A 17,246-nucleotide genomic window follows, 5' to 3' on the forward strand; every position below is an offset into this window, starting at 1 on the left:
AGTTCTATTTTTCTTTTCTTTCTCTTTTCTTTCCTCTCCTCCCCCCAGATCATAATATGCTGGCAAATTTTTCTGCTTCCGGAAACGTAATGGGTAGTTACCTAGGGACATCGGGGAGCCTTTTAACTTCCATTGAAAGGAGAGACAAAATCACTGTGAAACTAACCAAGACACTGTGGAGTGACAAAGCTAATAAGGGATTTCCTTCCCACCCCCACCCCGTTTCAGGCAACTCTGTGTGCATTAATTCAAGAGAAAGAATTTTCTACGATGGTATCAACTACTGAACTTCAGAAGACAACTGGAACTGTAAGATTCAAACCTTGAACTATGAACTCACTGTTTGAAAGTTGCCATCATTTAATATTTTCTTGTGTAATGCTCCCTGTACTTCCTTTGTTGCTCCTGTTTCTCTGTGTTGACACTTCAGTACACAATATGATGTGGAGGATTGTTATCCGTACAAATGAGGACACTTGGACTCAGTTTCTAACACAGTACTTCTTCTGGGGTTCTTGAGTCTCGTGTATCCACATGAGCATCAGTGGCCATGAATAACTGCAATGAAACTTGGTATTTTATACGTGAACAGTTTTTAGGGGCGGTTCTCGAATGTGCCCATGACTCAATAAAAGTTAAGTGCCACGATCCACCTATGTTATTTCGTATTACTCAGTATAATAGTCCTAGGCCAAGAGTAAACATATATTGAGAGTGTGTTTGTTTTTTCTACTTTTGGATTAAAAGCAAATGAATTATCACTGAGAAGTTTGTAGTATTTGCATTAGTACTTGATCTACTATAGTCAGACCTGGAAAATCCCTCACCTATGTATATTATATGTGCAGTTTGCTATTCATAGAAGTATTTGCATAAGCAGATAAACTATTTCCCAGACATTGCACATTTTTGTTTTTGGTTTTTCAAATAAAATATGACTTGCTTTTTTACCCCAAATCAATAATTATAACTTATTATTTGCCCGTGATGTGTGTATAGAAGTTTAGGGAATCTCCATATTGGTTTAAAAATTGAATCTAAGGAGGAAATTAAGTCAAACGATTTTGCCTGGGAAGAGGTCATCCTCCATGAAATTGCAGGTTTTATAGTGGTACTTTCTCTGTGAGCTGTGGCCCTACTGATAACAAAATTACAAGAGTTGGAATTATTATGGAAATGAGACATTGCCATTTAAGATCGGTTGTGTTTCTTCGTTGGAGAGAAAGGGAGGCGATCCTTTACCCCACACTTCCCAGGGCACATTTTGCTGCCCCTGCCCTTCCGAGTGGAGGTCACATTCACGGTGGGGCATCGCAGCACTAGGCTGACTCTTCCTACAGAAGAACAGCTTACGGTTTTTGAGATAAACTGAAGTGGCAAAATACCCTTTTACAGAAAAGGCAAAACTGTAGGGACAGAAAACAGATGAGTGGGTGCCAGGGGCTAGAGGTGACAGCCAGGGGCATGAGGAACTTTTGAAAGTGAAGAACTGTTCTGAATCTTTATTTCAGTGTGGTCATCACAACTGTATACATTCGTTACAGCTCACCAAACTGGACACTTTTAAAAGGGGTGAATTTTTTGTATGTACTCTTATACCTCAAGTTAAAAGTGGTTTTCTAAGTAAGACTTCAGTTAGAAGCCATTTGAATCTTTTTTTCCCCTTTGCTGCTTCAACACAGATGATACACAAGCTGACAGCGCGAGCTCTGATCCGAGATTATGAAGATGGCATTCTCCATGAAAATGAAACGAATCATGAGGTTCGCTCTTTCCATTGTTCTTGATGCTTCTTAAATTGATTTTATCCATGGAAACGTAAAGTGAGGATAGCTGGGTGGAGAAGCATGTGGGGGGAGTGGGTGGTAATTCATTGTTGTGTCTGTATTTTCTGCACCTACGGTGCTCAGTACATGTTCGTTAAATGGATCAATGAAAGAGCAGATGTCATTGGTTTCCTGAGAATTCTATGACCATTTTACTCATCAGAAAGAGACCAGAAGAGGGCTCAGAGGACAGTCACTGAGTGCCTGTCATAAATATCACCTTAGATTTCATACATTGTAGGGGCTGGTAGTCTCATCGTAGTGATGAAGCAGCCCAGGTGCAGGGCAGGTAGGTGAGCAGCCTAAAGACAGACAGTGGAGCCAGAGCCTGCCCTGCTCCTTCTTCACTGAGCCGATGCGGCCCCTGGCAGGGGGTCCCACTCAGCCAGCCCACCGATGGCCTGGTGCCTCTGGAGCTGTGAACTTAAATGAGCTTAGGAGCAGTCATACCCGGTGCCCTCCCAGAAAGAAGGCACCAGAGTGCCATGCCTGGCTGTGAATGCAGTCACAGCCAGTGATAGAGGGCCTTGTGTTTTCAGTGCTCTCCCTTGCTGCCCTTGGATTAGCAGCCTGTGTTCTGCTTTACTTCAGGCCTTCTTACCTCTAGGGGCAGCTGACCAGCCCTGCCACCAAATAGTCCTGAACAGGTCCCTCCACCTCTCCACACCTTGGACTCCCCATCTTTAAAATGAGAGGCGTGGACTGTCTGTAAAAGAATGCAGAAGCTCACCACACTTGAGGATGAGAGTTCTTTGTTAACCGTAAAGAGATATGTAAATATGAATTATTTTTTCTATGACTTAGCCAGTCACTTGATCCTATTTTGCAGGGAATGTTGAGTCCCCTACTCAAGACATTCACACAGGGCCATTGACTCAATTTAACTTGAAATGCTAATTGTAAAATGCTTTATTTTATAGAAAAATGCCTTGTTAGATTATTTAACACTTGTTTTATTGGTCATACATAGCTAACTAGTGAAAAATAAAGTGAAATGTGACTACACTTGTTTGATTCTATCCTAGATGAAGAAGCAAGTGTTAAAATCTCTGATTATTAAACTCAGTAAAGAAAACTCTCTCATAACACAATTTACAAGCTTTGTGGCAGTTGAGAAAAGGGTACGTATTGTTGTTAATTCATGGCTATTTCATTTGTATTTGCATATTAAGAAAATTTCTCTTGCTCTGTCACTGACAGTATCCACATTCATGACTCACAAAGAGCAGGGGAAGAGGGCAGGGAGGACCATCAAAGCAGGGCCTTGCATTCATGAAGGGCCTCACAGTTAGCGTTTGTGATAATCTCTCTAAATGAGTCACATGTACTATTATTTTTAATGTTATAATTATTAGTTATGTGTGTACTTCTGAGATATACTACAATTTTGTTACATTTTGGTATTTCTCATCTTTTATTAATGCGAGACCCTCAAAAAGTAGAAAGGGCTTGAGCTTCCCCTCCCGTGAGAGGCCCTTTCTCTTTCATAAATTTAAGAGGTGAACCCACAGAAGGCACTTTGTACACGGCACCCAGCTCAATAAAGAGGAAAGCTAAGCGTGTGCCTCTCTCTCTCTCTCTCTCTCTCTCCCTCTTGTGGCCCAAGACACCCAATCTGACACCCAAACGTACTAAGGATTCACCAGGCTTTAGAATATATAGTAATCACTTGATTTGATAATGTCTGTTTTATTTCTACCTAATTGTGATTCAATATAGGATGGTAAGGAGGCACCTTCTCCTAATATTCCAAATATTATGGAACTTATTGCCAAAGAAGATGTAGATTTCCTGCCATACATGAGCTGGCAGGAGGAGCAACCAGATGCCAGTGTGGTACAGGTAAATGTTAATTACCAAATAAGTCGATATTGTGTTTTCATATTTTAATGATGGTGAGGGGAACCCTTTGCTAAAATAGCACCCTATTGCTTGTATATGCAGAAACTGTTGTCTCCCTCATAATGGAAAATATTTGCGCATTTATAAAAAAGCTGTTACGTGACTGAGAAAGCCACCATATATAAATGTATTTATAGAGTCCCGAAGGAGAACAACTGTGATTTGGCTTCATTCATAGACAAATAAACTGCCATACAGGAAACTAAAGTCATTTATTCTAAGTAATTGATAGGTTCATCATCATGAAAGTAGTGATAAAAGTCCTATATAGTAATCTAAATCCACCACGAATAATTCTTAAAGCTAATAGTGCTTTATACTGTGCCCTTTGTAGCCAGAAACAGAAGTTGAGAAATGTAACTTGCATAGAACGTGGAAGGCATATGCAAAACCAAAGGAACGTAACAGTGCTATTAGACCCTTAGGTGTCTAGGTTGGTTAAAAAAAAAAAAAAAAAGCCAAAATTTTGGAATTCAGAATCTAATGAAAAAATTTGAGAGGAATTTTGGGAAAATATGCAACATTCATTTTCCTCGATCCATTTTGAAGTTATTATGTCAGTTAAGAATATAAAAACACATTAGATATCATTTGCTTGCTTTGCTCATAAAACCATGTTTTGAGATGGTAAATGACAACAGAGCAACAACAAAACCACAGATGTTTCCTCAAATCTTGCATGCAGAATTTTTGTTTTGTTTCATCTTCTAGTTGTCTTTAAAGAAAGGAAAAGGGAAGAATAACTTCTGAAAATCCTGTTTCCACTTTTTTTCTGAGTTTACTTCTCTGGTCACATAGTTCCTCTTAGATCAAAGAGAAATTGTAGCTGCCACAGAAGAGATGGGCAGTGGCAGGGTTGGGGGGTGACTGCAGCCCGCCTCGCAGACACAGAGGTAGGTGGCCTCTGAGGCAGCTCTCCGGTTGTTGCAAGCCCGCTGCCCTCTGGCTGAAGTGACTTCCAGGGGATTTAAAAAGCCTGCAGCTTTACTCCCCCTGCTCATTTTTTGCTCTTCCCCTTTTGGGAGCCAGACACTGAACATCAGGACATTCAAAAACAACTGCATATATGGGAATAATTAAAAAGTGTCTGCACAAAACCAACGAAAAGCTCAGAAAAGACCTACGAAGGCATTAAGTTTACTTCAGGCTGATTCTCAGCACAGAGACAGCCTACAACAATTAAAAAAGGAAAAAAAAATAACAAGAGCCTACTAGGAAAGGGAAATCCCTCGTTTGATAAAGGGCACCAATGAAGAACTTAAAGTTAATGTCATATTTAATGGTAAAATACTGAATGGTTTTCCCCTCAGGGTGGGTACAAGGCAAGGATGTCTGACCTTACCACTTCTGTTCAACATTGTACAGAATATTCTAGCTGGTACCTAAGGCAAGAAAAAGTATATGAAAAGCATACAGGTTGGAAAGAAAGAATCAAAACTTTCTTTACTCATAAGCAACCTAATTGTATATGTAGAACCTCTTAAAGATTCTGTAGAAAAATTAGTGGCACTAATAAGTGAGTTTGGCAAAGTTACAGGATGCAAGGTCAATGTAAGAAACCAACTGGATTTCTGTATACTAGTAATAATCAGAAACTGAAATTTAAAAAACAATAGCACTTATAATACCATAGAAAATACAAAATACATAGAATCAAATTTGACAAAATATAAGCAGGACCTATACATTGAAAGTTAAAAAATTGCTGAGAAAATTTCAGTTGAAGAAGACCTAAATAGATGTTCTTGAATCAGATGATTCCATATTGTTAAGATATTGATTCTCCTCAGATTAATATATAGATTCAATTCAATACAAATCAAAGTCCCAGCAAGTTTTTTTGTTTAGAAATTGACACGCTCCATAACCAGTAAAAAAAAAATTGACTCAGTAATCAAAAATCTCCCAACAAACAAGAGTACAGGACTGGGTGGATTTCCAGGGGAATTCTACCAAACATTTAAAAAAGAGTTAACACCTATTATTTTGAAGCTGTTCCAAAACATAGAAATGGAAGGAAAACTTCCAAGCTCACTCTATGAGGCCAGCATTACATTGATTCCAAAACTAGACAAAGACCCCACTAAAAAGAACTACAGACCAATTTTCCTAATGAACACGGATGCAAAAATCCTCAACAAGATACTAGCCAACCGGATCAAATAATACATTAAAAGAATTATTCACCACAACCAGGTGGGATTTGTACCTGGGATGCAGGACTGGTTCAATATCCACAAAACAATCAATGTGATACATCACATCAATAAAAGAAAGGACAAGAACCATATGGTCCTCTCAATAGATGCAGAGAAAGTGTTTGACAAAATACAACAGCCTTTCTTGATTAAAAAAAAAAAAACCCTCAAGAAAATAGGGATAGGAGGATCACACCTTGAGATTATAAAAGCCATATATGAAAGACCCATTGCTAATATTATCCTCAATGGGGAAAAATTGAGGGCTTTAAGGAACACAAGGTCAGGAATACAAGGATGTCCACTCTTACCACTGTTATTCAACATAGTGTTGGAAGTCCTAGCCTCAGCAATCAGACAACACAAAGAAATAAAAAGCATCCAAATCAGCAAGGAGGAAGGCAAACTTTAATTCTTCATAGGTGGCCTGATATTCTATGTGGAAAACCTAAAAGACTCCACCAAAAAACTGCTAGAACTGATATAGGAATTCAGCAAAGTCACAGGATATAAAATCAACGTATAGAAACCGGTTGCATTTCTACACACCAATAATGAAGCAACAGAAAGAGAAATTGAGGAAGCAATCCCATTTACAATTGCACCAAAAACCATAAAATACCTAGGAATAAACCTAACTAAAGTGGTATAAGATCTGTATGCTGAAAACTATAGAAAGCTTATGAGAGAAATTGAAGAAGACACAAAAAAAATGGGAAAACATTCCATGCTCCTGGATAGGAAGAACAAATATTGTTAAAATGTCGATACTACCCTAAGCAATCTACATATTCAATGCAATCCCTATCAAAATAACACCAGCATTCTTCACAGAGCTAGAACAAACAATCCTGAAATTTGTATATAACTGGAAAGGACCCCAAATAGCCAAAGCAATCCCGAAAAAGAAAACCAAAGCTGGAGGCATCACAATTCCAAACTTCAAGATGTATTACAAAGCTGAAATCATCAAGACAGTATGGTACTGGCACAAGAACAGACACATAGATCAACGGAACAGAATAGAGAACCCAGAAATGGACCCACAAACGTATGACCAACTAATCTTTGACAAAGCAGGAAAGAATATCCAATGGAAAAAAGTCTCTTCAACAGACGGTGTTGGGGAAACTGGACAGCGACATGCAGAAGAATGAACCTGGGCCACTTTCTTACACCATACACGAAAATAAACTCAAAATGGATGAAAGACCTATTTGTAAGACAGGAAACCATCAAAATCCTAGAGGATAAAACAGTCAACTACCTCTTTGACCTTGGCCACAGCAATTCCTTAACTTGAGATGTCTCTGGAGGCAAGGGAAACAAAAACAAAAATGAACCATGGGGATCTCATCAAAATAAGAAGCTTCTGCACAGCAAAGGAAACAATCAGCAAAACTGAAAGGCAACCAACAGAATGGGAGAAGATGTTTGCAAATGACATATCGGATTGGATTTGGACTGGATTTGATTTGGATTGGATCCAAAATCTATAAAGAACTTATCAAACTCAACACCCCAAAAAACAACTAATCCAGTGAAGAAGTGGGAAAAAGACATGAAGAGACACTTTTCCAAAGAAGATCCAGATGGCCAACCGACACATGAAAGATGCTCAACGTCACTCATCATCAGGGAAGTACAAATTAAAACCACAATGAGATACCTCCTCACACCTGTCAGAATGGCTAAAATTAACACCTCAGGCAACAACAGATGTTGGCAAGGATGCAGAGAAAGAGGAACCCTTTTGCACTGATGGTGGGAATGCAAAGTGGTGCAGCCACTCTTAAAACAGTATGGAGGTTCCTCAAAACATTAAAAATAGAACTACCCTATGACCCAGCAATTGTACTACTAAGTATTTTCCCAAAGGATACAAAAATGCTGATTCAAAGGGGCACATGCACCCCAATGTTTATAGCAGGACTGTCGACAATAGCCAAAGTATGGAAAGAGCCCAAATGTCCATCGGCTGATGAATGGATAAAGAAGATGTGGGGTGTGTGTGTGTGTGTGTGTGTGTGTGTATACATACATCCATATATGTATATATATATATGTATATATATATATATATATATATATATATATATATATATAATGAAATAGTACTCAGTGATCGAAAAGAATGACATCTTGCCATTTGCAACAGTGTGGATGGAACTAGAGTGTATTATGCTAAGTGAAATAAGTCAGAGAAAGACAAATATATGATTTCACTCATATGTGGAATTTAAGATACAAAACAGGTGAATATAATGGAAGAGAAGCAAAAATAAGATAAAAACAGAGACGGAGACAAACCATAAGAGACTCTTAAATACAGAGAACAAACTGAGGGTTGCTGGCGGGTGTTGGGTTGGAGGGAAGGGCTAAATGGGCAAGAAGCATTAAGGAGAACACTTGTTGGGATGAGCACTGGGTGTTATATGCAAGTGACAAATTACTAAATTCTATTCTTGAAGTTATTATTACATTATATGTTTAATAACTTGGATTTAAATTAAAAGAAAAAACACTAGAGGCGCCTGGGTGGCTCAGTCGGTTGAGCATCCGACTTCGGCTCAGGTCATGATCTCACGGTCCGTGAGTTCGAGCCCCGCCTCAGGCTCTGTGCTGACAGCTCAGAGCCTGGAGCCTGTTTCAGATTCTGTGTCTCCCTCTCTCTCTGCCCCTCCCCCATTCATGCTCTGTCTCTCTCTGTCTCAAAAATAAATAAACATTAAAAAAAAAAAGAATTAAAAAAAAAAGAAAAAACACTAATTTCAAAAGATAAAAAATAAAGTTAATGGCACTGAAAAAAAAAAAAAACCTGACACACTAATTTCAAACGTTTTATGTAAGGGTAACAGATCTTGGCTAGCCAAAACAACTTTGAAAAGGAAGAAAATGCTGGAGGCCTTACACTATCTGATTTCAAGACTACTATTTTATAAGGCTACAGTAATTAGGAGAGTGTGATATTGGTGTAAAATAGACATCTGTACCATGGGAACATCACTGGAACATGTAACGGTTGGAACAGAGTAGAGAGTCTAGAAATATATCCACATATATAAGGTCAATTGATTTTCTATGAAGGTGTCAAGGTAATTCAATGGGAAAGGGTGATTTTTCCAACAAATGTTTCTGGAACAACTGGATAGCCATATATGAGACAAAAATGAGCCTCTGCCCTCAGCTCACACTGTGTGCAAAAATTGATTGGATTGCAGACTTGAATGTAACAACTGAACAGTGCTAGAATATCTAGAAGAAAAAGTAGGAAAAAATGTTAGTGAATTTGGGTTGGACAAAGGCTTCTTAATTTTTTTAGGGTTTTTTGTTTGTTTGCTTGTTTGCTTTGAGAGAGAGGGAGCATGACCAGGGTGGGGGCAGATAGAGAGGGAGAGAGACAGTCCCAAGCAGGCTCCATGCCGTCAACACAGAGCCTGATGCAGGGCTTGATCCCACGAACTGTGAGATTACGACCTGAGTCAAAACCAAGAGTCAGACACTTAGCCAACTGAGCCACCCAGGCACCCCAAGTTTTCTTAAATTAAAAAAAAATCTGTAAAAAATTGGTGAATTGGACTTCACTAGAATCAAAACTTTTGCTCTTTGGGTTGCCTGGGTGACTCTATCAGTTGAATGTCTAACTCTTGATTTCTGTCCAGGTCATGATCCCAGGGTTATGGGATCAAGCCCCACATCGGGGTCTGTGCTGAGCGTGTAGCCTGCTTAAGATTCTCTCTCTCTCTCTCTCTCTCTCTCTCTCTCTCTCTCTCTCTCCCTCTGCCTCTCTCCCTGGCTCGCATACACACACACACTCTCTCTCAAGTAAATAAAAAACAAAACACAAAAACCACACAAACTTTTACTCTTCAGAAGACCCCCTTTAAGCAAATGAAAGGGGAAACCACACAGACAGTGAGAAAATATTTGTAAAACATACCTGGCAAAGACTTATCTAAAATATAGAAAGAAATCTTAAAATTCAATAAGAAAATCCAATAAAATAATGAACGGATTTGAACAGACACTTCACCAGAGAAGGTATACAGATGGCAAACAAGCATGTGAAAAGATGCTGTACATCAGAATATGCAAGTTGGAACCACAGGGAAATACCTTTACATACCACCAGCATGGCCTAAAAGGGACTGACAGTACTAGATGTGATGAGGATGTGGAACAACCGTAACTCCCACGCACTGCTGGTGGGAGTACAAAATTGCACAACCATTGTGGAAATTCTTTGGGAAAGGACTACTCTTTTTTAAAAATAGCTCTTTTAAAAGACAGATACCATATGGTTTCACTCTTACGTGGATCCTGAGAAACTTAACAGAAACCCATGGGGGAGGGGAAGGAAAAAAAAAAAAAAGAGGTTAGAGTGGGAGAGAGCCAAAGCATAAGAGACTGTTAAAAACTGAGAACAAACTGAGGGTTGATGGGGGGTGGGAGGGAGGGGAGGGTGGGTGATGGGTATTGAGGAGGGCACCTTTTGGGATGAGCACTGGGTGTTGTATGGAAACCAATTTGACAATAAATTTCATATATTAAAAAAAAATAAATAATAAGTAAATAAATAAATAAAAATAAAAATAGCTCTTTTACATTGGTAAAATAACAAGCTAATTATTTTTTTTAAGATTTTATTTTTAAGTGATCTCCAAACCCAATATGGGGCTCAAATTTACATCCCCGAGATCAAAAGGCACATGCTTGGGGTGCCTGAGTGGCTCAGTCAGTTAAGGTCCAGCTCTTGACTTCAGCTCAGATCATGAGCTCACAGTTCATGGGTTCAATCCCCGCATAGGACTCTGTGCTGACAGTGCAGAGCCTGCTTGTGATTCTCTCTCTCTCTCTCTCTCTCTCTCTCTCTCTCTTTCTCTCTCCCTCTCTCTCTCTCTCTCTCTCTCCCCCCTTTCTTCCTCCCTCTCTCCCTCCCCTGCTCATGCACACACACTCTCTCTCTCTCCCTGTCTCCCTCTCTCTCTCAAAATAAATAAATACACTTAAAAAAAAAAAAAAAAAGAGTCACATGCTCTACACCTGAGCCAGCCAGGTGCTGCCAGGCTAATTATTTCCAAAATATCTCAAACTTGTAATTCATATAAAACTAGATTTTATTTACATGCAACTTTTTAGGAATGACTCTTTAACATTCAAATAATAGTAGTAACATAGCATCCTTAATTCCCTTTTGTTTTCCATGTTATTCAAAGTCTAGTGTAAAAATATATTCATTTAGTTACTTTAAAGCTTTCGAAATTTCTGTCAGTTTTCTCAGTTTCCTAATATTGCTGTAAAGCAGTATAAAAGACTAGAATAATTTATTTCAAATTATCAGCTTATTTTAGGGCTAATTTACACATTATGATACTGCTATTATAAAATCTTATACAAGACACTTCTTTGGTCCTCAGTTTCCTCTTGTATAAAATGAGGGATATTGAAATTCCAAGATGCTAAGAACAAAGAGAAACTAAGATATTTGATGTATTTATTGTTGCTGTTCTCTCCAGATCTCAGACTCTGTATCTATAAAACAAGGGCATTGTACTTAAATTATCTTGAATATCTCCTCTTTTCAATGCTCTGGGATAAGCAGCTGCTTGTCTGCTTGGAAGTCAACTACTAGGAAGTATGTTCGTTTTATTCTGTGTTTTCCCTTACATTTTTCTCTTTCGGGCAGCCTCTTGCAGCATTCTCTGCACGGAATGAAGAGCTGCGACATCATTTGACTAACAGAAAACTTGGATCACCTGAGCTGGAAGTTTTTGAAGATTTTGAAAAGGGTTGCTTCAGTTCCCCACTATCAGAAAAATCTTTAACACTCAATTTCGCATGGGAAGATGTGGAAATGCCATTGGATCTAAGTCAGATGGATTCATTTAAGCAAACAGGAACTGAACCATTATGTAGAAGTGACCCTTTCCTAAAACAGGGTGCTTGCAGTATTTCTGCTGCCCAGAGGTTAGCCTGTTTGGAAGTCGAGCCCGTAATTGGTTCTCGTCTCCACTGTCCTCCCCACTTACATCGTTCAAAGGTTTGTCTTGCTTCTCCTGCTAGTTCTGAACAGCCTGGTCCATCTGAGAATGACCAAGACCTTCAAACTGACAGTTGTAGTGATTCTTCCCTTGAGTCATCTACTGCTTTCAGACTGTCTGTCCTACCTTTGAGCTCCTTTGCTTGTGTTCCTTATTCAGGTGACTCATGTAACTTTGGACAGGTTGATCTACCTTACAGTTATCAAGGTCATAAGACTGACAATTGTGCTAGCAATTCTCTTGAGTTGGACTCTCCCCCACAGCCGAATACTTTTTTCTCTCCTCCTAGAGTTCCTTCCTCTGGTCTATCCAGAGAGTTTGACTTTCATTACCCTTCTGGTTCTCCTCTTTATTTTCAAAATTCCTCAGTTCATTCGAGCACTGCTTACAAGCCACAGATAGATCTGTTTGCTAACACAGAATTGGAGGCTTCTTCAGCAAATGTTTGTGCCATAATTTCATCATCTACTTCAAGTAATGGGCATTTTTCTGAAACAAAAAATGTTGAAACACCAAGATTTCAGAAACGTCGTTTAGCAAAATCTGTTCTAACAGGAAGTGCCTTTACTGCAAGCTTTCAGGCACAAAAAGATGAACAAAGCTGGATGAATTTTGTGCCTTGGACCAAACTCTTCAGTCTACAAACTGAGGTATTAGTCTTATTTCTCCTTAAGTCTGTGGTTAATTAGCTTCATAGTTTAGAGCAGAGCTATTCAAAGTACCTGGTCGTTTATCAGTACAATAGTGAGGTAAGTGACTTGTGGCAGAATGTAAATCAATACACTGCTTCTTCCATTGAGAAAAATTTTCCAAAAAAAAGTCAACAATAAATACAGTGTGCTTGATAATGGTATTTATCTATCTAGTTTTAACTGTTAGGCTAGAATATCATGCAAGTGAATGTTAATATTCCTCAGTTGAAAGTTAATCATCCCTGAATGGGTCATGGGGTAAGTAAGACCTTGATTTCCTAGGTTCTAGAACAGGTGAATTGCAATTATGTAAATTTCCCACTTTGACGTAGAGGACGAGAGCTGTAAGTATACTCTAATTGTTTTCACATATGGTCTTAGGAATATCACTCAACATGTAAGACTGTGTTAGAGCTTATCATTCCATTTGTGAAGCTAAGAAACACTAAGTAAACTTAGTTCCTGCGCTGGTACTAAGACCCAGCCTCATATCTGTAATTATTTGTTTTAATGTAAAGTAGTTTAGTAAAGTGGAAACGCAACTTGATTTAGTGTAAGACTAAATTTGAGCCGTGGTTAGTACTTTCTGATTTGAGGCAAGTCAGATAACCTTTCTGAGTCTCAGTTTCTTCATCCATATACTGGGAATAATAATAGTGTCTGCCTCATAGAGCAGTTTTGAGGTTTAAACATGATCATAACAGCTGTCCAGCTTTTTTTTTTTTTTTTTTTTACCTGGAAGAGTGTCCATGAAAGCAGTGTAGGAAGCAGTACAGCAGATGCTGCTGTCTCTGGGCCCTGGAGCCAGACTAGTAGAGCTTACATGGTGCCTCTGCTGCTTGTTAGTTGTCTGACTGTGGACAAGTTGCTTAACCTCTCTGTACCTCAGTGATCTCATCTGCAAGGTGGGTATAGTAATAGTCTCTCCATAGGAAGTGGCTAAAAAGATTGTTTTTCTTAAATCTAAGCACCTAGGACTAGTTTAATACTAGTTGGCACATACCACTGCTGTTGTTTTTCAAATTATTGCCATAGAGTCTGTGTACCTGCCTATGACCTCATCCACCTTTCTGCTTTCTGTATTAGCTCCTCTGGGATCTGAAGTTGATATACTTTGAGGTCAAGATCCCCATGTTCAGGCTTGCGACCACCTCGTAATATGTAATAAACATCAGCCTTAAAAGTAGAGACTTAGGGATGTTTGGGTGGCTCAGTTGGTTAAGCGTCTGACTTCAGCTGAGTTCATGATCTCATGGCTCATGAGTTCGAGCCCTGCGTCAGGCTCTGTGCTGACAGCTCAGAGCCTAGAGCCTGTTTTAGATTTTGTGTCACCCTCTCTCTCTGCCCCTTCCCTGCTCATGGTCTATCTGGCTCTCTCAAAAATGAATAAACATTAAAAAAAATTTTTTTTCAAGTAGAGACTTAGCTGGGGTGGGCAGGGGACAGTAAGGTCATTTTATTTTATTTTATTTTATTTATTTATTTAATATATGAAATTTACTGTCAAATTGGTTTCCATACAACACCCAGTGCTCATCCCAAAAGGTGCCCTCCTCAATAAGTAAGGTCATTTTAAAGAGCATATTCACCGTAACAATTTTATATTTAGTAAAAATTTGTCATTTTCATATTTTGGACTTCATAAAGGCACACTTTTAATATTGAACAAAAGGAATAATGCTACTTAAAAGTTTGAGAAACATTGGTTCAAAGCATTACTAGAAGAAAAAATTCATAACACCGTTTTTTGTTTTTTTTTGGTTTGTTTTTTTTTTTAATTTTTTTTTTCAACGTTTTTAATTTATTTTTGGGACAGAGAGAGACAGAGCATGAACGGGGGAAGGGGCAGAGAGAGAGGGAGGCACAGAATCAGAAACAGGCTCCAGGCTCTGAGCCATCAGCCCAGAGCCTGACGCGGGGCTCGAACTCACGGACCGCAAGATCGTGACCTGGCTGAAGTCGGACGCTTAACCGACTGCGCCACCCAGGCGCCCCGCATAACACCGTTTTTTAAAATGCCTACACATGAGCCTCTTTCCAGACTCTTTATAAGTGCCATCTGATACATACTGTCCATATGGTGTTTTTGAGATTCCTAACAATACTATGTCACTAGTGTATGAAGAACTTTGACTTAAACTTTTTTTTTTTCATTTTTTAATATTTTATTTATTGTTGAGAGACAAAGACAGACAGAGCAGGGAAGGGGCAGAGAGAGAGGGAGACACAGAATCCAAAGCAGTCTCCCTTCTTGGAGCTGTCAGCACAGGGCTCAACCCCATGAACTGTGAGATTATGACCTGAGCCAAAGTCAGTCGCTTAACTGACTGAGCCACCCAGGCACCCCTGAAGAACTTTGATTTTAAAAATAATAAAAATGATAACAAAAATTTTTTATAATACAAATTTTAGAAATGTCTTAATAAACTGAATTTAAATAATTGGAAACATTATTTATTACATAAATTCTTATGTATGTGATTAAATTTCAACAATGTGGCTTAAATTTGCTTTTTTATTTCATAGGATGGCTTCTGGAAACTTACATCAGAACTGGGATTTATTTTAAACCTTAATACAAATATTTTAAACAGCTTTCTTGAACAAAAAGGCATTAGATCTCTAGGTAAGTCACCATTTTTCTATTAATTAAATGGCATGCTCTTAACTGTTGTAAATTTTGTTGTAAACTAGTATACTAATATGATAATTATGTAAGTTACATATGAGTGGAATTATATTTGTTAACCATCAAATGAAACAAGAGGACCAGTTTCTAGTCATATCTTTACCACTAATTAGGGTATTACCTGTGTAAGTTAATTAGCATAAGTAACAATAACTTCTGTTTTAAAAATCCAAACTTTCAGTAGCTTAACACAAAGATTATTTTCTTGCACATATCACAGTCAAATAGTAGTCAGCAGGAAAATTCCACTCCAAGTTTTCATTTACAGGCCCAGGCTCCTTCCATATTGTGGCTCTACCATTATCAAAAATGTCTTTAAAATTACTCTAGTGAAAAGGAAAGAAGAAAATACTGCTCTGGCATCACCTACCTGGTAGATAGTAAGAGAAAGACAAACTGGGGCAGGAACTAGTCACAGAGCCCCTCCCAGATACAAGAGGGCTGGGAAATACACTTTAGCTTGGTGTCCAGGAAGAGAAAACAGCTTTGATAAGTGTCTAGTCAGTCTTTGCCAGAGCAAGTTCAATCTCTGTGGACCTGTTTCTTGTCATGATAATGAAGGGGATGGTTAAACAAGTGGTTTGAAGGTCAAATGCTAGTCTTAGGTTAAGACATTTTTTTAAATAAAAACACATTATTAAACAGTAGTCAGTATTCATTGAACAGCAGTGTCTAACTACCCTGCCATCCCCTCAAAAAAGTCAGGGTTTTCATACTCCAGGCTTATTCCAGAGTTAGCAGGTCTTTGTTTGTTTGACTTGCACTACACCAAAAAGGAAAGGTGAAAATTTGCATGAGGAGAATTCTACTTCCTGGAATGATAAAGGAGCTTGAATCTGACTAAATCTCTCACCAGTAAGATTTAGTAAGCTCATTGGGACCTCATCAAAGTAAAATCAGATAAAGGGTTAGTATCCAAAATCTACAAAGAACTTATCAAACTCAACACCCAAAAAACAAATAATCCAGTGAAGAAATGGGCAAAAGAGGTGAATAGACACTTCTCCAAAGAAGACATCCAGATGGCAAACCAACACATGAAAAAATGCTCAACATCACTCATCATCAGGGAAATACAAATCGAAACCACAATGAGATACCACCTCACCCTTCTCAGAATGGCTAACATGGACAACTCAGGCAACAACATATATTGGCAAGGATGCAGAGAAAGAGGATCTCTTTTGCATTGTTGGTAGCAATGAAAGCTGGTGCAGCCACTCTGGAAAACAGGATGGAGGTTCCTCAAAAAACTAAAAATAGAACTACCCTACAACCTAGCAATTGCACTACTAGGCATTTATCCACGGGATACAGGTGTGCTGTTTCGAAGGGACACATGCACCCCCATGTTTATAGCAGCACTATCAACAATAGCCAAAGTATGGAAAGAGCCCAAATGTCCATCAATGGATGAATGGATAAAGAAGATGTGGTATATATATACAATGGAGTATTACCCGGCAATCAAAAAGAATGAAATCTTGTCATTTGCAACTACGTGGAAGGAACTGGAGGGTATTATACTAAGTGAAATTAGTCAGTCAGAGAAAGACAAAAATCATATGACTTCACTCATATGAGGACTTTAAGAGACAAAACAGATGAACGTAAGGGAAGGGAAACAAAAATAATATAAAAACAGGGAGGGGGACAAAACAGAAGAGACTCATAAATATAGAGAACAAACTGAGGGTCATTGGAGGGGTTGTGGGAGAGGGGATGGGCTAAATGGGTAAGGGGCATTAAGGAATCTACTCCTGAAATCATTGCTTCACTATATGCTAATTTGGATGTAAATTTTAAAAAAATAAAAAATAAAGTTAAAAAACATTTTAAAAAAAACAAAGATTTAAAAAAATCTTAAAAAAATATTTAGTAAGCTCAGATAAAGTATT

The 17,246-nt window shown here is 38.5% G+C and overlaps 1 protein-coding gene across 2 annotated transcripts in view; it reads left to right on the forward strand.

Annotated features, from left to right (window-relative positions):
- The window catches only part of PARP4 (poly(ADP-ribose) polymerase family member 4), a 110,532-nt gene that overhangs the window by 76,399 nt on the left and 16,887 nt on the right, over window positions 1-17,246 (forward strand). For both annotated transcript variants that reach the window (XM_042927340.1, XM_042927939.1), the window contains 6 exons: window positions 229-309; window positions 1,683-1,763; window positions 2,852-2,947; window positions 3,546-3,668; window positions 11,613-12,617; window positions 15,186-15,285. In XM_042927340.1, the coding sequence (XP_042783274.1) occupies window positions 229-309; window positions 1,683-1,763; window positions 2,852-2,947; window positions 3,546-3,668; window positions 11,613-12,617; window positions 15,186-15,285 (1,486 nt within the window). The remainder of the gene's footprint in view (window positions 1-228; window positions 310-1,682; window positions 1,764-2,851; window positions 2,948-3,545; window positions 3,669-11,612; window positions 12,618-15,185; window positions 15,286-17,246) is intronic.

Source organism: Panthera leo, chromosome A1, assembly GCF_018350215.1.
Source record: "Panthera leo isolate Ple1 chromosome A1, P.leo_Ple1_pat1.1, whole genome shotgun sequence".
NCBI classification, from domain to species: domain Eukaryota; kingdom Metazoa; phylum Chordata; class Mammalia; order Carnivora; family Felidae; genus Panthera; species Panthera leo.